The sequence below is a fragment of the Melopsittacus undulatus genome, chromosome Z (genome assembly GCF_012275295.1).
Source record: "Melopsittacus undulatus isolate bMelUnd1 chromosome Z, bMelUnd1.mat.Z, whole genome shotgun sequence".
NCBI lineage: Eukaryota > Metazoa > Chordata > Aves > Psittaciformes > Psittaculidae > Melopsittacus > Melopsittacus undulatus.
Window position 1 is genome coordinate 102,014,139 of NC_047557.1, and position 23,551 is coordinate 102,037,689.

The window sequence follows — 23,551 nt, forward strand, 5'->3', positions numbered from 1 at the left end:
GGCTGCTCTGACTGGTTTGGTTATGCTGAACAACAGGGAAAATTAAACCAGAAAGGGCTGCATGTGTCTGCAGAGTCTGTAGCAGCTTCCAATTACATGGAATTCGGCTCATCTGCAAAAGAAAAAAAATGGGGAAATATGTTTAATACAGCTGTTGATGGAGTTACTGATATTTCTCGATGAACAAGAAGGTAGAGCTTTTTCTCCACATGCATGAAACATACTGTGGTTATGCAAGCTCCTTGTGTTGTGTTCTTTCCATTGTATAAGAAGTTATTGGTTTTGGTGGGTTTTTTGTTTTCCTAAACCCTGTCAGTACCAATTGTGTCAGGGCTCCTATTCAACTCATCAGAAATTGCAGCTTTGTTGCCAGTGAAAGAACAGATTGGAAGAGGAGATAATTAAAACCATGTGAGCTTCCACATCAGCTACCACCATGCAGTTCCAGTGCTGCAGGCAGAAGGCGATTCGGCAGATGTGGCATGTGGCCCATCCCTCCTTCCAGCCTCCTGCTTTTGCAGAGAATCCATGTGCAAGACTCAGGTGGAGCAGGAGCCCAGCAGGAACCCTAATAAAGATGATAACCAAAGACATGCCACTGCTGGTGCAGGGGAGGGCTCTCCTCCTCTCCTCAGCCCTATTCTCTGCTTTAGGCAGTAGTTTGACTTTTGTGTGCTCCCCAAGAACTTGGTGTTCCCCTCCCTCTCCTTTCCTCTCCTGCCATGTTTTGTTAAATCTTCCTTTTCCCAGTGTTTTCTTAACTGGTGGAGCTCTCAGATGTAGGCATTTATGTTGCTGTAAAATATGTAGGTACATTTGTTAGAGCTATGGTTGGTTGTCTCTGTAGTTCCGTTCCAGTCAGTGCAGCATTGTAGTATCTGACACTAATTTTTAGCTTTAAGAAAAAAACATTTTCTATAAAATCTGCAAGATCTCTATCTGCACAGAGATTTTATTTGTATCATTAATTTACTGGTTAAAGATAAAGTTATTTGAATAGTAGCAGAAATGGGAACAGCAATCATCTGGTGTTTTCTTAAGCACGTAACAATCCAAAACTTACTACTATAAGTAGAAGGTGAGTGAGATGTTTTAGGAAATTTAAAGATAGGCTGTTCAACTAAAAAAGCTGTATTTGATACAAATTTCTGCTCAGCTTGTTGGTAAAGCCATTCTAGTACTGGCTTATGAGGATCCCTTGTAGTCTTCTGTTTGTTGAATGAAGCCATTTATACCTGTAGCATTGGTAGCTGTATTTTGAGATACGTGCAATGAGTAAAAAGTGGAATACATGACATGGTAAGGGCCATGATAAAAAAAGGAAGAGGGAAAGAAGGACATAAAAGTTATCCTTGTATAAATAAAGTTCCAAAAATTTGGTTTAGTTTTTAGCAAGGTGAGGTTTAGTCAGTTGATAAGAATTTCTTCCTGATTGTGTAAATTGCCAAGAGTTTGCCCAGGAATTTTATGGTATCTCCATTGCTGGACACCTAAAACAAAAAAAGAAAATACTCTGGTTAGACTCATGTCTTTGAGTAATAGTTTGGGTAAAACTAATTGTGATGTGAAGGTTGAGAGGGGAATTCTTGAGGCTTTTCCAAGGCTTCTGTGCTTCTGCTTCTTAACTTACACCAAAGTCACAGTGATTTCCAGCAGACCTTAGCCAACCAAACTGTGCCAGTATGTGCATACTGCCTGATCCATATGGCATAAAATGTTGTTTATGAAGTTACTCATTTATATATATCATATCCTCAGGCACATTACACCTGGTTTGTTTGCTACACACATCTTATTACAGATGTGTACTTTACTTTCTCATAATGAGGTTTACATTATCACTCATCACAGCCTGCTTATATTGTGCTGTCACTAATGTTGCTGTTAAAGCTCTGCATTACTGTTCCTGAAACCACAGGAAAGAAGTTGAATAGATGCAGGCTCTTTATTTAAGGTCTGTGTTTTAAATAGGCTTTGTTCACTTGCTAGCAAACCTAAATCCAGTTACGCTTTTCAGACATTCATGTGTCTTTAGCATATTTAGTAGTTGTGTAATGGTTGCTTAGGAACCCGCTGCAATGCTTGTAGAGAAAGCCTCTCTGAAAGGTCATCAGATAATTTGGAATGTTACAGTGTTATCTTCTTCTGTGTAGTAAGCCCATGGAATATTGTTAATAAACGCTAAAAGTAGGCCGTGTAAGTGCAAAGCACAAGCACAAGCTTATGCTACCTGGATTTTGTGGTGAATAGAAAAGGTCATTGAGAAACTTTTGTTAGAAGCTGGAATTACTTTACAAAATGTGAAATGTGACAAAGTACATAATTTTAAAATTTATGCATATTTAAATTAACTTTGGTCCTCATTTTCATTTAAACATGTGGCCTTTATGCTGTAAGAAGCATAGAAATAGTTTGCAGCAAAGATATTGTAATACGTGTTATCGCAAATCATCATCTGAATTGCTGGCTGAGAGGTGTAAGTTTACAGGGGTGTGGAACTGTAAGTTGCATTGTCTTTGCTAGTTCGTAGGTTATAAATTGCTATAATCCCCAGATACACACACGTAACTCTTGCAAGCGTTTGTATTAACTGAAGTATATAATCCTAGAAAGTCATAGAATCGTGGAATGGTTTGGGTTAGAAGGGACCTTGAAGCTTATGCATTTCCAACCCACTACCATGATCAGGGATACCTTCCACGAGACCAGGTTGCTCAAAGCCCTTGGTTGGTTCTTGCACCAGCCAGGAAGCTACCTCATGTAAAAAACAAGCAAAAAACAAAGAAAAAAACCACTAAAAAACACCAAACAAAATTGAAAAAAAAAGCAGGAGGATTACTACTTACACCCTTTTGCATAGGAGGACAAAATAAGCTGTATATTAAATGGGTAGATTTGAAGACATGTTTCAGGTGTGTCTAAGGACTGATGCATTTGTTTGTCACTCCCTATGCCAGGAAATTATAGGATCAAAGTTTCTTGAACTTTAGCTCTAACACTGAAAGTTTCAGTTTTGAGGATTTAATAAATACAGGAGAAAATTGAAAATATTATTAGTGGATCATTTCCTTAAGTGTGATTTTTGAGACCATCACATTTAGTGAGGAGATAATAGAAATGGTTATTGTTTGAAAAGCTTTTTAAATTAGTGATATTATAAAGGGAGAGCTGAGGAATTATTTTGTTCTTTCTTTTAAAATCCTGTAAGTAAAAGTTTTTTGGTTTGGATGTTGATATTTTCTTGATTTCAGACTAGTTTTTTTTCAATTGCAGCTCAACCAGCAGGAGTTCCAGAGATCCTAAAGAAAAGTCTGCACAGTTGTTCAGTGAAGGGTGAAGAGGAAGTTTTTCTGATTGGCAAGAACTTTCTAAAGGGAACAAAAGTGATTTTCCAAGAGAACGTTTCTGGTTAGTGTGAAAGCAGTAACAGCTTGGGGTGCTGAAGAGGGCGTGATGCTGGGGTTTACACTGGGTGATAAAGTTTAGTTGTAGAGAGCAAACTGATGAGCAGAATCAAAGGCACTAAAATTTCTTTATATGGATGCATAATAAATTATGCTTTTTAATTTTCATTTAGATGACAATTCATGGAAGGCAGAAGCTGAAATTGACATGGAATTATTTCATCAGGTACTTCTGTGTTATTGTTTATTACTATTATTGTATTTAAATAAGAAAAAATACTGTTTCCAAAGAAAAATTAAACAAGCCTTTCCTTTTTAATGTGCGTTTCTAGAAATAATACTCCTTTTCTTAAAATAAGTTCTTTAGTGAATCTGGTTGAATATCATTGGTTTGGGTTTATACAAGTACAATTGTTCAATTTCTAATTAAGAATTTCAGTACCACAGTAGGAGTGTGGTATATGGAGCAGATCTTTTCCCTTACATACAGTTTAATTAAAAGGCCTAATCCAATTTTTTCAGTAGTTTTCTTAAGGCCATGTTAGATTAGTACTGAGTGGAAATAGGTAATATACACCATAGTCTTTATACCTGGCTTGATTTCTGTTCATTCTGAAATGTTTTACAAGATATTTGTTTCTTCTTTTTGCCACAACTGAGTGTCATTATGGACTATTGGACTGAAATTAGAGAAATTATTAGATATAAATGACATTTGACAAACTTCATCTTGCTCCCATCTCCAAAGGCAGTATTTCATGTGTGCACTGGTAGAAATGATTTCTCACTTCCAGTGGGTAGCTGGGGAATAGAGATCCCATATCACTATGCCTGTTGGTGAATGACTGAAGACCTATTTTCTGATGTCTGCTCTATGTTAAATCTGCTTAAGTGTAACATGAAACTGCATCCTCCACCTTTTCACACTGAATACAGAGACCTGAGTCAGCAGAATATGAAGTGTCTGAATCCAGCAGAACTTGATGGGAAACTGTCTGCACTTCAGTAAGGCATGTTAGGCATAAGCTTATACTTAGAATAGAATCATAGAATTATAGAATAGTTAGGGTTGGAAAGCACCCTAAGATCATCCACTTCCAACCCCCCTGCCATGGGCAGGGACACCTCACAGTAAACCATATCACTCAAGGCTTCATCAAACCTGGTCTTGAACACTGCCAGGGATAGAGTATATACAACCTCCCTGGGGAACCCATTCTAGTACCTCACCACCCTGACAGTAAAGAATTTCTTCCTTATATCTAAGCTAAACTTCCCCTGTTTAAGTTTGAACCCATTACCCCTTGTCCCATCACTTCAGTCCCCAATGAAGAGTCCATCCCCAGCATTGCTGTAGACCCCTTCAGACACTGGAAGCTGCTCTGAGGTCTCCATGCAGCCTTCTCTTCTCCAGGCTGAACAGCCCCAACTTTCTCAGCCTGTCTCCATACAGGAGCTGCTCCAGTCCCTGATCATCCTCGTGGCCTCCTCTGGACTTGTTCCAACAGTTCCATGTCCTTTTTATGTTGAGGACACCAGAACTGCACACAATGCTCCAGGTGAGGTCTCACGAGAGCAGAGCAGAGGGGCAGGATCACCTCCTTTGACCTGCTGGTCACGCTCCTCTTGATGCAGCCCAGGATACGGTTGCTTTCTGGGCTGTGAGCACACACTGCAGCTGGCTCATGTTCATTTTCTCATTGACCAACACCCCCAAGTCCTTCTCCTTGGGCTGCTCTGAATCTCTTCTCTGCCCAACCTGCAGCTGTGCCTGGGACTGCTCTGACCCAGGTGTAGGACCTTGCACTTGGCATGGTTAAACTTCATGAGGTTGGCATCAGCCCACCTCACAAGTGTGTCAAGGTCCCTCTGGATGGCATTCCTTCCCTCCAGCAGATCAATGAAACACACAGGTTGGTGTCATCAGCAAACTTGCTGAGGGCACACTCAATTCCATTGTCCATGTCAGCGACAAAGATGTTGAACAAGACTGGTCCCAACACCAATCCCTGATGGACACCACTGGTTACTGGTCTCCAGCCGGTCATTGAACCGTTGACCACAACTCTTTGCATGCAGCCATCCAGCCAGTTCTTTATCCACTGAGTGCTTCACCTATCAAATTGATGTCTCTCCAATTTAGAGAAAAGGATGTCGTGTGGGACAATGTTGAATGCTTTGCACAAGTCCAGGTAGATGACATCAACTGCTCCACCCCTGTCCATCAGTTCTGTAGCCCCATCATAGAAGGCCATCAGATTGGTCAGGCAGGATTTGCCCTTAGCGAAGCCCTGCTGGCTGTCACCAAGCACCTTGTTGTTTTTCATGTGCCCTAGCATGCCTTCCAGGAGAATCTGCTCCCAGATTTTGCCAGGCACAGAGGTGACATTGACTGGTCTGTGATTCCCTGGGTCATCCATTTTCCCCTTCTTGAAAACTGGGGTTATATTTCCCTTTTTCCAGTTACCAGGAACTTCACCTGACTGCCATGAGTTTTCAAATATGATGGCCAGTGGCTTTGCAACTTCATTTGCCAGCTCCTTCAAGACCTGTGGATGGATTTCATCAGATCCCATAGACTTGTGCATGTTCAGGTTCTTAAGATGGTCTCGAACCAGATCCTCTCGCACAGTGGGCCCAAGGTCTAGGTTTTCACAGTCCCTGTGTCCGCCTTCCAAGGCTCGGGTGGTGCAGTCAGAGCCTTTGTCAGTGAAGACCGAGGCAAAGAAGTCATTCAGAATCTCAGCCTGCTCCAAGTCCTATGTAGCCAGTTCTCCCGAAAGCTTCCAGAGGGGGCCCACGTTGTCTTTAGTCTGTTTTTTAGCCGCTACATACCTATAAAATCCCTTCCTGTTAATCTTTCACATCCCCTGCCAAGTTTAGCTCTAACTGGGCCTTAGCTTTCCTAACTTGGTTCCTAACTTCCCAGACAGCTTCCCTGTATTCATCCCAGGTCTCCTGTCCTTGCTTCCACCTTTTATAAGCCTCTTTTTTCCTGTGAATTTTCCTCAGCAGCTCCTTATCCATCCAAGAAGGTCTCCTGTCCTTCCTGCTGCACTTCCTTCTGGTTGGGATGCAACACTCTTGAGCTTGTAGCAGGTGATCCCTGAATATCATCCAACAGTCTTGGGCCCCCCTGCCCTCTAGGGCTATATCCATGGAACCTTGCTAAGCAGGTTCCTAAAGAGGCCAAAGTCTGCTCTCTTGAAGCCCAGGGCAGTGAGCTTGCTGCACACTCTTCTCACTGGCCTGAGGATCTCAAACTCGACCATCTCGTGACCACTACATCCAAGGCTGCCCTGGAGCACCACATTTCCAACCAGCCCTTCCCTGTTGGTGAGCACGAGGTCAAGCAGGGCACCTCTCCTTGTCGGCTCCTCTATTGCTTGCAGAATGAATCTTGTGTTCCACACAATCGAGGAACCACCTGGATTGCTTGTGCTGGGCTGTACCATCCCTCCAACAGGTATCAGGGTGGTTGAAGTCTCCCATGAGGACAAGGGCCTGCGAGTGTGAGGCTGTTCCTGTCTGTCTATAGAGTGCTTCATCCACAGAGTCCTCCTGATCAGGAGGTCTGTAGCAGATCCCCACAATAATGTCTCCCATTGCTGTTCTCACCTTAACCCTGACCCACAAACTCTCTGTTAACTGCTTAGCAGTCCCCAGACAGAGTTCCATACTCTCCAGCCTATCCCTAATGTAAAGGGCAACTCCCCCTGCCCATCTGCCTGGCCTATCTTTTCTAAAGAGCCTGTAACCTTCCATTCCAGTCACAGCAGCCATCCCACCATGTTTCTGTGATGCCTATTATATCGTACCTCTGTAGACATGCACACATCTCTAATTCCTCTTGTTTGTTCCCCATGCTACAGGCATTTGTATAGAGGCATCTGAGCTGAGCTCCAAATGAAGCTGGTTCATTGGCTGGAGCAGCTGGAATATGCCTACATTGCTCTGAGCATTTATTATAAGTGCTGGCAACTGCCTGGGAGTGCTGGGAAGGAATGATGTTCCCCTCCCCCGACACAACTAGTTTAGAGCATCCTTGACCAGCCTGGCAAGCCTCCCAGCAAAGCCACTCTTCCCTTTCTTTATCAGAGCATCTCCACCAGCCCCCAGTAGGCCTGGCCTACAAATGTGGACCCTATGTTCAAGACACCCAAACCCTTGACTATGACACCACCCTTGTAACCATTTATTAACCTGTCCAATCCTCCTTGCCTTTGGAAGGTCCTCCCCTGTGTCTTGGAGAATTGATGAAAAGACAGTCTGAGCTCCAGAGCCCCTGAGCACCTCTCCCAGGGCTCTGTAGTCCTTCTTTATACTCCTCAGGCTACTTAAAGTACTGGACTTAAAGTACTGGACTCTGTCTTTCCATTTGAATTGTAGGTTGCCAGTGAGCATCATTCAGGCAGATTATTCATTTCTCCTAGCACTAGTTAGTTATTGCTTCACTGAAGGTGTAACTTGATCACATCTCCCCCAGTGTCTTTGTTTCTTATGGTGTTTCATCAGTCTGTTTCTCTGTGTTGATGGATACAATACAGTTAAGGTGGTAAAGTTAGGCTTCTGATGTGATCTTTAAATTATTTTTGCATTTCAGAATCACCTTATTGTGAAGGTGCCACCATATCATGACCAGCAAATAACCTCAGCTGTTTCTGTGGGAATATATGTTGTGACCAACGCTGGAAGATCACGTGATGTGCAGCCATTTACATACACTCCAGATACATGTATGTGAAATAAAAATCTGGATGAAAAAAGGGGCAGTTTTACCTGAAAGCATTTTGGGTTTGATTTTATAGCATTTAGACCATGCAACAGAACTTTACGTAATGTGGACCTCTTCAAGCTCATCTTGCTGGCAGTGTTTACTCTGTTTAATAATGAAATCTGAAGGCTTGGCCTTTCTCATTTATGTGGCAGGTATCACGACATTTCAGCTGCATGGAGACAGCTGGTCTTATGAAGTAGCATCCAGTTCTACCCTAAGGTTCAGAATTAAGCTGATCAGGAAAAAAGGAAACACACACAGTGCAACAGATCCAAACAAAAAATAGCACCAAGCTTTATCCTGAGGAAAGTTGAATTTTGACCATATCACTGTATTTTTGTTTATTTATTTATCTATATTACAATGCGCAGTCCAAAAGTTTGTTTGGGTTTCAAAGAACCTCAGTTTCTTCAGGATATAAGTAATGGTTAGCTTGGGGTTTTTTGCTTGTTTGCTGTTTTAACATAAGGAAGTTCTCAATGTGTTTTGTCTCAACAGCTGGTACTCTGAATGTTGATGTGAAAAAGGAAATCTCCAGCCCAGCCCAACATTGTTCTTTTGAAGAGGCTATAAAAGGTACTAAATTGATTCTTATCATTGTTGTTAATAATTTAACTATAAATTCCTACTCAGATTTGGAGGAATGAATCAGATGTCCTCTGAAGATAAGTTTGTTCTTATAAAATTTGGCCACATTCTTACAGTGAGGTTTGTTTTCTGGTTCTGAATATTTTACTTTATAACAGTATTCTTTTACGTATATCTTAACATGAGCTAGTATAGAACAAAACCTGCAAAAAATAGTTGGTTTTTTTTCTTCCATTTTTAATGTATTTCACTTTTCATTGCTAAGGCCCTGAAGTCTAATCTTCATTTAATATGATTGCAAATGAAGAATTAAAAAGAAAGAACCCAAAGATTTATAAACAAAGGATTTAGAAACAGTGTAGTGTTAATTTAAGCAAAACTATACATAAAGGTCATGGTGGGGAAGAACTGAGTACTGAAAGCATGAACATGTCAACTGGTATTTTTTGAATGCTCTCCAGTGGTTTTATGGGATTGCTTTCAGTGAGTCTAGTTAAGAATGCTAGTTCTGGCACTTTCAACTTGTTCCTTTCAGTGAATTATTGTTGTTTTGTTTGTTTTTCCTTTTTCTTTTTTTTCCTTTGTTTTCATTCTTTTCTGACCATTCATGCCATGCAAAGTTTGTTGTTTTGTTCCAAGGGAGCAAGTTTTAGGTTTGCCTGGTTTTAAGTGTGAATTAAATTGATGCTTTTGATAGTGAAATAAAGTAGAGGAAGGAAATGTTTCTTAGTTGACTGTTAAAACTATGGTAGTGTACAAAGATTAATGGAAATTTCCATAGCCTGCTCTGGTGAAAGCAGGTTGAAAGTAAGCAAATTAACAATGTGATCACAAGTTTGATAGGAATCCATAGCTTCAGGTTAAAATTATGAGGCTTATGTTTGAAGTTAATAGCTTGGTCTTGGCAGGGGATATATTTATAAGTTGACTTTACAACTTGTTAGGGAGCATAATACAAGATATGATGAGTTTAAACCTGTAGAGAATGTTGGGGTGAGAAATATGCAAGAATATTTAGGGCAGTGAAACAAGCTGATGAAAGGACTGGTAAGACCTCTAGTAGCAAGATCAAAAAGATGAGGAAAGTAACTTATTTTTATATTAGGGCAAGCCTGACATCCAACTAATTTAGCATGGAGGCTTAACAAGGGAGGATATCAACTGCACTGGGAAAGCATCTGCTGTTCATAAAATGTGCTATTTCTGTTGCTTCATGTCCTTCATTTAATTTATGTGATAAACCTTAATTTACTTTCTTGTGTGGGTTTTGTGCTAGGCAGCTCACTTTGATGGCTCATTCCTGTGCCTATTCTTCTCTAGGCTGATTATGAACCAGATAGTTCATGATCAAAACCAGATTAGTTTTGTCTCCTTCATGTACTTTGTCACTGATTTTGCCCCAAATAAAGGTGGGGATCCAGTGGGATGCTCTATGTTAAAGATTAATCCTCTAATGTATTTATAGTAATATGGAACTATGATTTTTACATGCTTTCCCACTGGTTTGTTTTAAGCTCAATGTGAGCAGTATTTGAAATCAAGAAAGTTAATTTTATTTACAGCAAAGATCTCAGCTTATGTATTTTTTTAAATGTGGATCAGGAAAAATCAAAATTAAAAGATCTAATTCATTTTAAGAAGCCACCTTTCTACATTAAAAAAAAATGAAGAAACTAGGCACTACAAAGGCAAAATTACAACTTGCTCTTGCTACAGAGCTGATGTGCAGGTTTATGAAGATTTGCTTGATTGTTCCTTTAACAGAATAAAAATACAGTCTTGAATGCTTTGAGCAATCTGTTCACATAGTTATCTGAAAACAGATATTTTTCAGAATGACATAGAGAAGTTGCACAGTTAAAGTGCAGTAAAGTTTAGAGTGTGATAATTTGTGGAAAGCTATCTTAAGCTTCTGTGTTTGTAGTTCAAGCAGTTGATGGATGGCTCTTCTTGGTCTAGAAATCTACAAAATGGAAGAAAACCAAAACTACATTTTTGATAGTCTTAAAAGTAACCTTTGAAGGTTGTGATATCTCTTCGTATTAGCATCTTGTGTGAGGATGAAAGCTCTTGTAGTAAGACTGAAAAGTGAAATGGCAAGCAGGCCACCACTAGAAATCCACCCTCTGCATAATGGATGTTAACATTCCATTGCCCTTCCTTTGTTTTTGTGTGTGACTGCAGCAGTGAAAGCCACTGGTTGTAACCTGGAGAAGGTCAACATTCTTCCTAGTGCCTTGATAACTCCGCTTATACCAAGCAGTATGATTAAGAATGAAGATGTGGCTCCAATGGAAGTAAGTGCAGAAAAAATATCTCCCCCTGTCTTCAAGGTAAGTTTGATTGTAATCTGAAGGTTGTAGCTTTAATAGTTATATCTACCCATAAGTCCAAGTTCTAATGGTGGAGAAGCGTAACGCACAGGGAAAATGTCAGGTCTGAGATTGGTCTGGACAAAACACACCATCACTGATTAAATAATTGTATAATAATAAGTAGCTATAATAATTTTCTCTGAAAGTAACTTACCTTGTTTCAGTCTCAGTTCCAGGGTTGATTGGTTAGTGATACTATGATTTATTGGGTTTTTTTTGTCTCTTGACACAGAACTAGTAAATCACTGTGAGAATATTGTTTTAACCACTTTTTAGCTTTGCTTTCATTAAATTGTCCCTTAATTTCTGCCTTAAAGTAGCATTTCCACTGCTAGTCATTTGCTTATTTGTTTGGTTATGTATGGAGAGATGGATATATAGCCATCAAATCATCTGATCTTTCTTGAGGATTGTGATTGGTGGAAATTTTGTTAGCATAACCCAAGTAAGCTTATGAATTGCTTAATGTCTGATTCTTTTCAGGCTTCAAGTGTGGTTGGACCAACTCAACAAACGTTGGAAAACAGTATGTCTGGCATATCAACTTCTGCTTCCCATTTACCTTCTGAAAATGAAAACCAGCAACAAATACAGCCGAAGGTGTATAGTCCAGAGACACTAACTACTATCCAAACACAGGATATTTCCCAGCCTGGTAGCTTTTCAGCAGTCTCAACTCCAGGTCAGCTGCAGAACAGTGATGCATTATTGCAGCAAGCTGCACAGTTCCAAACAAGAGATGCCCAAGCCAGGGAAGTCTTGCAATCAGATGGCACAGTAGTCACTTTGTCACAGTTAACTGATCCATCACAACAACAACAGTCTGCACTCTCAGAACCAGCACAGGCATTGCAGCAACAGATTTCATCAAGTATTTTCTCGTCAGCAAGTGGTGTGAGTCAGTTACAGAACACTATCCAGCAACTGCAAGCTGGAAATTTTCCAACAAACACTGCCACTGGCAGCAATAGAAATGTAGACTTGGTGCAGCAGGTGCTGGAAGCTCAACAGCAGTTATCTTCCGTTTTATTTTCTGGTTCAGATAGCAGTGAGGATGTTCAAGATCAGCTAAATGCCGATATCTTTCAGCAAGTTAGCCAGATACAAAATAGTGTAAATCCTGGCATATTTTCCTCATCAGACACAGCTGTCCATTCCAGACCAGAGAACCTTTTGCCTGGACGAGCTGAAAATGTTCACTCACAGCCTGAAAATGCATTGTCCAGTCAACAGCAACAGCAGCAGCAGCAGCAGCAGGCGGCTATGGAGACTTCTGCAGCAATGGTGATAGGAATCCAACAAAACATTTGCCAGGCTGCAACACAGATGCAGTCTGATTTGTTCTCCTCAACAACATCAGGGAATGGAGCCCTGCAACAGTCACCTGTTTACCAGCAGCCTTCCCACATAATGAGTGGGTTATCAACAAGTGAAGACATGCAAATGCAGTGTGAATTGTTCTCTTCATCTCCTGGTGTTTCTGGAAGTGAGACTACTCCTGCTGCTCAGCAGCAGGTCTCCAGCAATGGACCTGCTATGTTTCAGACCTCAAATTCTGCAGATGGAGAAGAAGCTTCAGGACAGAATAAACAGATGCAAAGCACTGTATTTCAGACCATGGTTCAAATGCAGCATAGTGGAGAAAGTCAATCTCAAGTTAATCTCTTTTCATCTACTAAAAGTATGATGGCTGTTCAGGCAAGTGGAACTCAACAACAAGGAGGTGGTCTGTTCCAGCAGGGTGGAGAAATCATGTCTATTCAGTCAGGAAGCTTTATGCAGCAATCTCCACATTCACAAGCTCAGCTTTTTCACTCTCAGAATCCTATTGGTGATACTCAGAATATATCACAAGAAACACAAGGCTCTATTTTCCACAGTCCAAATTCCATTGTCCACAACCAGACCAGTGCCAATTCCTCAGACCAGCTGCAGCCTCCAATGTTCCACTCACAGAACACCATGGGTGTATTGCAAAGTTCTTCAGTTCCTCAAGACCAGCAGTCAGCCAACATGTTCCTTTCCCAGAGTTCAATGGGCAATGCTGCAACTCAGGAAGAACAAATGTCATTCTTCACAAGCCCAAATTCCATTTCTCCTCTTCAGACAGCAACAAACACTGAACAGCAGACTTCTTTCCAGCAGCAGACACAGATATCTCATATCCAGAGTAGTATGCTTCCCCAGGAACAGCCACAGACTCAGCCTGCTCAGCAAGGTTTGTTTCAGTCTCAAGTGTCACTAGGCTCCATGCAATCCAGTTCAGTTCCTCAGAACCAGCAAGGAGCTATCTTCCAGCCTCAGCATTCAATAGTTGCTATTCAGAGTAGTCCTCCATCCCAAGAACAGCAGCAGCAACAACAGCAGAATATGATGTTCAGTAATCAAAATGCAATGAGTACAATTGCTTCTCAAAAGCAGAACATGATTTTCAATCCAAACCAAAATCCCGTTACCAGTCAGGATCAACAAGGCCAGTCCATTTTCCATCCACAGACTAACATGGCATCAATGAACCAGGAGCAGCAGCCCATGCAATTCCAGAGTCAGACTCCTGGATCCAGCCAGGCTGAAGCACAGCAGCCAGCCATCTTCCATAATTCACCCCAGATTCAGTTGGTCCAAGGATCACCAAGTTCTCAAGAGCAACAAGTCACCCTTTTCATCTCTTCAGCTTCCATGTCTGCCTTGCAGAACAGTATGAGCCAGCAAGAGCTGCAGCAGTCTCCTATGTATTCGTCTCAAAACAGCATGGCAGGAATGCAAGGAACTGCTTCTCCTCCACAGCAACAAGCTTCTTTATTCCACAACGCAGCAGGAGGTGCTATCAACCAGCTGCAGAATTCTCCTGCTTCATCTCAGCAAACATCAGGAATATTCCTGTTTGGCATTCAAAACAGTAAGTGATAGATGCCAGATTCTGGATTTACAATTTAGACAAGTTACTGACTGGTGTCTGCAGGACAGTGATAATTCTAAGGGTTTTAAAAAGAATTTTAAATATTCTGGAATGAGTAACATAGCGCCTTAATTGAGAATATACATACTCAGCATGGTGCTCTCAATGTTGCTTAGCTTAAATACCTATTGGTTGTCTTACACTTAGGATTAACATGTGACAAAATCGTCTTATATGTTTGTATATCTACATAGGATATACAAAAAATATATCTATATGATATATTCTAGAAATACTATTAACTCTATACATATATTTACATAAAATACATATACACACATGTAAAGGGTTATACCTTCTTAAGGCAGTTGCACTAACCTTTCTCTTGCTGCATTATGTTTCCACAGTTTACACGATGTTTTTCTGGAGAAGGCTCTGGGGAGACTTCAGAGCATCTCCTAGTGCCTACAGGGGCCACCAGGAAATCTGGAGGGAGGCTTGGGACAAGGGCCTATAGGAACAGGCCAAGGGGAATGGCTTTAACCTGCCAGACAGGGGAGATTGAAATGAGCTCTTAGGCAGAAGCTCTTCTTGTGAGGGTGCTGAGGCGCTGGCACAGGGTGCCCAGAGAAGCTGTGGCTGCCCCATCCCTGGCAGTGTTCAAGGCCAGGTTGGACACAGGGGCTTGGAGCAAGCAAGGAATATAGTGGAAGGTGTCTCTGCCTGTGGCAGGGGTTGGAGCTGGAGGAGCTTTAAGGTCCCTTCCAACCCAAACCATGCTGTGATTGTATGATTCAACACTTGTCTTCTGCTGTGTGTTTTGTTTTTCTTCTAGCTAAGTGTTCTCTGGGGTGTTAATAGTGTTTGATTATAATACAGTATCCATATATGCAATTTGTAGACCTTGAATCACTGCTCACACCCTGAGGTAATGGTGAGTAGGGGTGGCTGTATGAACAAAAGTGCACATAACTTTCTAGACAGATCATAAGTGAAGAAGTTGGCTGGTTCACTGCATGTATTAACCCAATTTAAATGGTCCCTTGTCCTTCATTTACTGTTTAACAGACTGTGGCCAGCTGCTAACTTCTGGACCAGCGACGTTGCCCGATGAGTTAATGGCTATAAGTCAGCCAGGTCAGCCACAGAACGAGGGACAAGCAGCCGTGCCAGCGCTTCTCTCCCAGCAGATGCCTGAGACATCTCCACTACCTTCAGCTATGGCAGCCAACCAGAATATTGAGAAAATAGATGATCTGCTTGTGTCATTGCAAAACCAGGGGAACAATATGTCTGGCTCCTTTTAATTGGTCAAGTAAGTGAGTTTTTTGGGTTTCTGGGCTCTTTGTTGCCACTCAGATTTTGTTCAGTAAGTCTTTACTTTGAAACCTATCACCATGCGTTATGTATCACCAGCTAAAATACCAGTTAAGATGAATTAAGAATGTAGTACTGGTGGCTAAAACGAAGAGTTAATTTATAACAGTCAGAGGTCAGGACTAGGTTGAAACGGATGGTTGAGATTGGTTCTCATTGTTCAGTTGCTGTATGTTTTGTCATCTGCTGTTAGGGTGTATTACTTTATTAGGAAGGAGAGTAGATCACTGACAGCTTGGCAGATAAAAGTGTTATGAAATACAACCATAGTTAAAAACTTAAGGCTTATTGAGTAAATAACAACTCAAGTCTGTACTACTCTGAAGGTGCCCCCTGGGTTCCAGTAACATATGTGAAAACAAGTTTTGGTAGAACATGGCATCTATTGAGAGTGTGCAACATGCTGAGTCTTTGTGAAAACGCCATCAGCTGTTACTAGGAAACAGTCCACTTTTAGAAGGTGCCTTTTTCAGAGAGGTGAAAGAGGCTTTGACTACAAATGAGTACCAAGAACCAGGAGGTCTTTGGAATATAGCATTGTACACAGTGTGTAACTTGGCTCAAGTTAACTGTGTGGCTGTCCTAAATTCCCTGTAAGTTTTGCTTAAATGAGACACTTAATTTTCTAGTCTGAACTGTTTTGTATATGAGGTTATGAACTGCAGAAGGCAAGTAATGCTACTCTGTGAAAGAGTACTGCATTCTGTTAGTTACTTGTTTGCTGGTGAGCAGCACTTCCAATATGAAGGAACTAAACTGAATTAAGGGTATGTCTTTTGTTATTTTTTAACTGTTTTGCTTGCTTGTTTTTTCCTGCAGAAATTCTGTGAAGAAAAAAGTGATGATTTCACAGATCCTCTCAGACCTTCCAGCTCTGGATTAGGTTGTGTGGAACTGATTGCTTTTGTCAAAGAGTAGCCCTCCTTTTTAAAGAGCACACACATGGCCAATTGCAGCATCTAGCACCTAAGGCTATGACCATAGTATTTGGGATTTGTAGTGCCAATAATGCTGAAAAGCTATGCTTTGTTTTACTAGGGCATGGGGTGCTCTTTGAATTTAAAGCATAACTGATCAGCTATTATTGCTGGTAGAAGGTAATACATGTCACCACGTTTACTATTGTTTCCTCTTCTTCCTTCTTTACATCTCCTCTTTTGTCTAGAAAAGCTTGTGAAGCAGAAACGTCAAATGCCTGTGCCATGAGCCACGACTCATAGCTGTCAGTCAGTGAAGGGATCATGTTTTAGAGTTGTGTGGGAGAGCTAATACTGCAATTTGCTAATTGCAGTAGGCAGCAATGACAAATATTGATAACTAATCAGCGAGCAGAGAAATTGTTTACTTCTGTAGATAGCCAGAGGTGGGTGCTTCCGATCTGCAGATGTGATTAACTGTTCTCCATGTCTCTTACATGTAGCTTATACGTGGAGCAAGGGTTTGGTGGCTCTAACAAAATGAAGGAATGAAGAGGAACTTTCAGTTTTGCTCTTAAAATCTTACCCTCTAAAATAGCTTGTGAAGAGCATTCTGCCTGGCTGAGGAAGGAGCTCTGTGTCTCTGACTGAATGGGTTAGAACTCTGTAAAGCTGCATTAACCATTCTCAAACCAGTCTTCTCCCTTCCATTCTTTTCATGGTTTTCCTTCTCTCTTCCTGAGTTTCATGTTGTGTTTTTAAAAAAAAGACATAAATATCCTACTGGTTTTAAATACCAGAAGCAGCTTTTAGGAATTCATGGCATTAAATTGCTTAGTCAGTGAAAGCTTTGACAAATAATCAAGGATTAAAGAGAGAGGAATTTCTCCACCACCTTCTAAATGCAGGAACCCCCCTTAACCAGGGTTTTCCCAGCTGTTATTGATGTGAATCTTCAGCTTGACTTTACTCCAAGTAGGGGACAAATTACATCATTTTTAAGCATTCTGGAAAATTTCACTTCATCCTGAGCTGTTGAATCTTTGTAGCGTATTGAGCTCACTGCAGCTTTGAAGTGATTTTCTTTTTCCACCTACCAAGAGTCCCCAGAGTTTAGTTTCTAGATTGTTGTGTTTCAATTTAAGAAGAAAGCATTGACGGATGTTACAGAATGTAGAACAACCCACTCCAGACCATGCAGTTGTATTGTGAGGCGTGTGCATTTTCTGGGTGCTCCAACTATCCGAACAGTTTTGTGAGTTTTCACTACAGCCTCATTCAGATCTTTGTTTCTTATTCTGCACGTAGAAAGCTGTTGCTGCCTTTAGAGCCAGACAGCTGTCATGTATGGTGATTATGCCTTGGTAGAGTGTAGTTGGTATCATGTCATTTTACGTTTTTGTTACTTAAATAACAAAGACTAGTCTGTAAACGGTTTTTTTAAGTTTCTCTAGTCTGTTTACTGTGTGTTTTTTTCCCCTTAACTCATGTGCTTAGTTGAGCCGTGTAGAGTTTTGTTTGTTTAATGGATTTTCCCGTTTGTCAGTCTGTCCTACCGTTCACTTTCTCTTTCTGTCTCTCTCTTTCTCTCTCTCATTGAGAGGCATTGAATTACGTTTTCAGTAGTAAGGCTTCTTGCCGATATGAAGGGAACTTTTCAGAAAGAGACCTGCTCTGGGTCATTTAATTTTGAATACAGTTTTCAATCGTTCAAGTTTTGGATGGTTTATATCTAATGTGTGTTTCATTTTTTTGGAAAGCTATATTTTGTATTTAGGAAATGGTATACTATTTTGCTATTTGTACTGAGTGAGTACATTGGCATAAATATAAAAATTTATATATATACATATATATAAAATATTCTTTTTGCCACACATTTTTGTGGTAAATTTGTGAGTTTGTCTGATGTTCTACCACAACGTGGCGTCTGATAACAGTGGGGTGGGATGGGGTTTGTTATGTCTTTATTGAGTATTTAAGTACTTTTTGCAACATAAATAACTTGTTCATCTCTCGCCATTCCATCAGGCATTTTATTGTTCCAACTGGCTATGAGAAGCTTCCCTGTATGTTTTGATGTGTCTGTCACTCAGCAATACAATCTAGCAAGGAAACCTGTAGGCATTTAGGCGTATATCAAGTAACAGGGTTTCATTCAGGATGAGCCATTCAGCTTTTATCCACTATCACTGTCTATTTAATAATTTTATTATTAGCACCTCTGTGTTTTAACTCTTAATTTATGATTATGCTAAAATGTTTAAAATTTTAATCATGATAAATACAATTCTCTGTTTCCTAGTGTCTACAGCTGCTTTAACCCTGAACCATACTTTTTCTTTCTGTGATTTATTTCTTATATCCTGCTAAGACAAGATATTAACAATCTCATTACGGTTCATGACATGAAAGCAGCATCTAAATGCTATTTGAGGCTATGTAGAAGGCAGAATTATGGACCGAAGCAACTTCCAGATGCTCATGGAAGTCAATAGCCAGTTACCTGAAAATGACCTAGCAGCTTTTGCAGGATCGCAGTCCCAGGACAAGCTGCTAGGTGTCGTCCAGGGCCTTCGTACACAGAAGAAGTAACAGGAATGATAAATTCACTTGTGTGCTGCTTCAGTTTGTTCCGTTGTTCCAAAGGGGTGTATCCTGACATGGAAGTGGTATGGTTGGTCAGTGCCAAGTCACCAGGGACCAATTCTCCATTTAACAAACTGAGTGTCCAAAAGACAACTTCATACCAAGACTGCTACAGCTCCAGGGGAAGGGTATGTCTGAATTGTGTGCATGTTTTGGGTCGCTCATGAAGAGATGAGAAAAAAAATGTAAAATAATAAAAAAGGGCTGTGCTATCAGGTTTTTCACTTCTGGATAACACCTTTTCTTGTGTTAAACTTACCGTGTTCATTTTAGGTCAGTGTTTAAATGTACAACACTTGGAACATGTGATTTGGATACAAAAAGTATTTGTCTTCTGAATAAAGAGATTGCTCAGTGGTTGATCAGTGCATGCAGAGACCTGTTACAGAAGAGAGATTTGATAAGCCAGTAAAGAGCTTGAAGACGGGCTGCAGGATTTCATGGCAGAAAGACCCAAGAACGGTGTGAGCCACATCTGTATTTTATCAATCCTGAATTTACTTTTACTTACATTTACTTTTGACATTTAAGCATTTAGTATTGATAATTGGAGCTTACTCTGATTTTTCTTCTTTTATTTTAACCGCATCTCTGTATTTAATCCTTTGCATGCTCACTCTGCATTGCCTGGGATCTATGAGTAGACGGATGGAGCATTGCCTGCAGAGATGAGGTGGTGGCATCGTGTCTAGTCCATTTTGGGTGAGAAAGAAGATACTGAGATATTGGTCTCTATAAATCTAGGATTCCCAATGACATTACTGTAAAGGGGAAGTTACTGTCATATCCACAGAGCAGCAATAAAGTGTAGAAGACACTACTAGGTGAAAATAGAAAACTGTAGAACTGCATTGCTGGGATGGGTTTTAAGTGACTTGTTTTTTCTGGCTGCCTTAAGGTCACTTCTGAAAGAACCATAATGTCTAAAACTCTGTGTTCATAGTTGGCTTTACCCTTGAGCATGTGCCTCTTAATGCACTTGTGGTCCACTCTGCACAGCATCTGTGGGGTATTGGGTTCACAGTACACCCATCTTTTGGCGCAGGTTAAAATCTGGGGAGACTTAATCTGCCTGCTGCCAGTCGTGACCACCGCATGTGTTCTTTTGGCTGCTTATATGCTGGGTGTACGTATATATATATCTATGAGAATCATATGAATAGCACATAATACACAGTTACCAGCTAAGCATCTCCTCTGGCAGGAAGTTATTGGTTCTTTGTGCTTAATTAGCAAGTCCACTTCTTGTTATTAATTGCCTCCTCACTGTCTGATTTTTCAGCAGTTACTCAAGCCAAATGCTTTGTTATTATTTTAACGTAAAAGTAGTTCCAGAAATTATTTCAGGCTTGCTATTTCAAAGTAGATGTTTAATCACCAATCATTTCATTATAATCACTTTTAATTCCTGATAGGGTGGTTACTTCTTGCATAGTTCTAAAGTAGAATAAGGCATGAGTAGTTCAGCATTTGTCACTTTGGCAGATTTTTTAACTGGAAAAACTGAGAGTCTGGGCAGCTGTTATCAGTGCACATTCCCCTAATTTAGATAAGTTGATTTATTTGTATTTGTTTACTTTTTAAGCTTCTATTGTGATTTTGGTTTAGGATGTAGTTTCTAAATAGAAAACTTGTCTGAATGTATTTTCTGTTACCTTTTCAAAGTCTTCAGAAAGACGACTAATTAAGTCAGAAGCTTGTATTTGTCTTAAAACGTAGTTTAAATCGTTATTTGAGTAGCAGGAAAGATGAAAAAGCAAAATCTGAAAGTTGTTACTGGACTAAAAAAGCTGCACATAGTTTCCTCTAAGGGTACATTTGTCAAGTCAGAAAAGAGTTTGCCTGTCAGTGTTTGACTCTGTGGTGCCTCTGTATGGAAAACTGGTGCTGCTTTTTCAGAGTAATTCCAGGAAAGGAGTATGAGGGATTACAGACAGGGACAGAGGCAAGAGCAGGGAGAATGAATTGCTTTATGTGCTCTGAGCTGTGAGTTGTGGGTGGAACGTGAGAACTATTGATCACTGGTGACTTTTCATTAGTGCAGTGCTTATTTTCAAGGAATAGGTGTTTGTTGTGTTCTGGAGGACTGGTGGCAGCTCCAGTCTTTCAGCAGCCAAAAGAAAGCACTGAGATACTTTGTTTGATGGGTTGTTTTAATTTGGAGCAGTCTTTTGGGATACAGTGAGCTGCTGAAATGGGGTAAATGCTGTTTAAATACAAGGCAATGTTGCAGCAGCAGATAAGCTCTGGTAGAAGTGTACTTGTAAAATTCTCTGATACAGTTTGGGGCTCTGAGGGGTCATGCAGGAGGGAGCAGCTTTTTCTTTCTTACAGTCTATATAGGTATGTAAATAGGCAATGCCTGTATATTCTAGGATTATATATATGTATATAGAGGAATCATATCTATTATATATAAATAATTAGTAGACATGTGCATAGGATACTGTTATATTTACATTTTCATAAACCTGAAATACTATAACTTTTCCTTAGAATGAGGTCATTTACCGAGTAGTAACTCGGTAACTCAGCAAGTTTGCTGATGACACCAAGCTGTGTGGTTCTGTTGATCTGCTGGAGGGAAGGAATGCCATCCAGAGGGACCTTGACATGCTTGTGAGGTGGCTGATGCCAACCTCATGAAGTTTAACCATGCCAAGTGCAAGGTCCTACACCTGGGTCGGAGCAATCCCAGGCACAGCTACAGGTTGGGCAGAGAAGAGATTCAGAGCAGCCCAAGGAGAAGGACTTGGGGGTGTTGGTCAATGAGAAAATGAACATGAGCCAGCTTCAGTGTGTGCTCACAGCCCAGAAAGCAACCGTATCCTGGGCTGCATCAAAAGGAGTGTGACCAGCAGGTCAAAGGAGGTGATCCTGCCCCTCTACTCTGCTCTTGTGAGACCTCACCTGGAGCATTGTGTGCAGTTCTGGTGTCCTCAACATAAAAAGGACATGGAACTGTTGGAACAAGTCCAGAGGAGGCCACGAGGATGCTCAGGGACTGGAGCACCTCCTGTATGGAGACAGGCTGAGAAAGTTGGGGCTGTTCAGCCTGGAGAAGAGAAGGCTGCATGGAGACCTCAGAGCAGCTTCCAGTGTCTGAAGGGGACCTACAGGGATGCTGGGGATGGACTCTTCATTAGGAACTGTAGTGACAGGACAAAGGATAACGGGTTAAAACTTAAACGGGAAGTTTAGATTGGATCTAAGGAAGAAATTCTTTACTGTTAGGGTGCTGAGGTGCTGGAATGGGTTGCCCAGGGAGGTAGTGAATGCTCCATCCCTGGTGGTGTTAAGGCCAGGTTGGACAAAGCCTTGGGTGATATGGTTTAGTGTGAGGTGTCCCTGCCCATGATGGGGGTTGGAAGTGGATGATCTTAAGGTGCTTTCCAACCCTAACTATTCTATGATTCTGTAACTCATTAGTAGTTGTCTGAACACCTTTGAGTACTGTACGTGTGGTGCTGTTGGTAGTGTTGCTCTGCTTGTGACCGTCACTGGTAGCTGTGAGTTGGAAGGAGCTGTTCACTTTTGTACTTTTGTATGTTTTTATTCATGATTTCAGCTGTGGGATGGTGAAGTGAAGCAGTCAAACCAGCAGCCCTGGGCAGAGCTGCTGCTGGAGGGACTCTGGAGATGCGGCAGTGGCACAGCCTGTGTGCATCCGTGTGCTCCCCTGCCAGCTTTCCATGGGGGACTCCTGACTTGGGGACCTTTGCTGTTATCAGTCTCCCACAGCTCATGCAGGTAGGGAATGGTGGTGGCTCTGTTGCTCTGGAGGAGCTGGGCTGACACCAGCAGTTCTCTCCTGGTGGGTTACAGTTGTTGTATAGTAAAGCACCTGGCTGTAGCTCAGCTAGGTTGTGTTTGTATTGAGAAGGTGAAGCTTAATCTGGTCACTCCTCTTTCTCGTCATAAAGACAGGCACCTTTATTTTCTTTAATCTGACTTTTTACTGCAACAGTCTTTATCTAGATAACTCCATGGAAGCTGGTGAGAGCTCCCCTTGGTTTCCAGGCATGAGGGACCCTGTGCACTGATCTCTGACTTAGATTCTGTGAGGAGCTGAACTTTCTCAAAGAAATCCAGATTATTGTGTCACTGGTGTGTGTTTTATCCACCAGGACCAGGATGACAAGTCAGGTGCAGTTTGACACGAGGTTGATTAATGGATGTTGTTGTCCTGGTACAGGCTCTATCCAAGCACCTCTGCCAGACCAAAAGGGAATGCCCTGATCTCCTCTCTTTGAGCCATCATTTTGCAGGTCTCATTTTTGCTGTCTCAGAGATCTGTAAGTTCTGCTGTAACAGTTCATCAGGTTGCCTCACAATATTCAAGTGTACTGGGGGTGAGGAATCCCAGAATTGCCTTGCTTGCTGTGGGACATTCACCAGCACTCTGCTTGCTTGACTCCAAACTTCCACCCCCCAACAGCAGCCCACTGTGTTATATTATATTCCAGTTGTGTGTGTTTGCTCCAGGACTCAGATAAGCCAAGGGCCCTATGTAGATGTCCATGACTTCACTGTGGTCCCTGAAGCTGGGGATAGTCTGACCCGAG

At 41.2% G+C, this 23,551-nt stretch overlaps 1 protein-coding gene across 1 annotated transcript in view; it reads left to right on the forward strand.

Moving 5' to 3' along the window:
* Positions 1-16,465, forward strand: part of NFAT5 (nuclear factor of activated T cells 5) — a 65,558-nt gene extending 49,093 nt beyond the window's left edge. The window contains exons 7-14 of the mRNA XM_034073130.1: positions 3,274-3,408; positions 3,578-3,630; positions 8,008-8,140; positions 8,680-8,757; positions 10,954-11,102; positions 11,628-14,043; positions 15,112-15,358; positions 16,240-16,465. Of these exons, the coding sequence (XP_033929021.1) occupies positions 3,274-3,408; positions 3,578-3,630; positions 8,008-8,140; positions 8,680-8,757; positions 10,954-11,102; positions 11,628-14,043; positions 15,112-15,350 (3,203 nt within the window). The 3' untranslated portion in view covers positions 15,351-15,358; positions 16,240-16,465. The remainder of the gene's footprint in view (positions 1-3,273; positions 3,409-3,577; positions 3,631-8,007; positions 8,141-8,679; positions 8,758-10,953; positions 11,103-11,627; positions 14,044-15,111; positions 15,359-16,239) is intronic.
* The last annotated feature ends 7,086 nt before the right edge of the window (positions 16,466-23,551 follow it).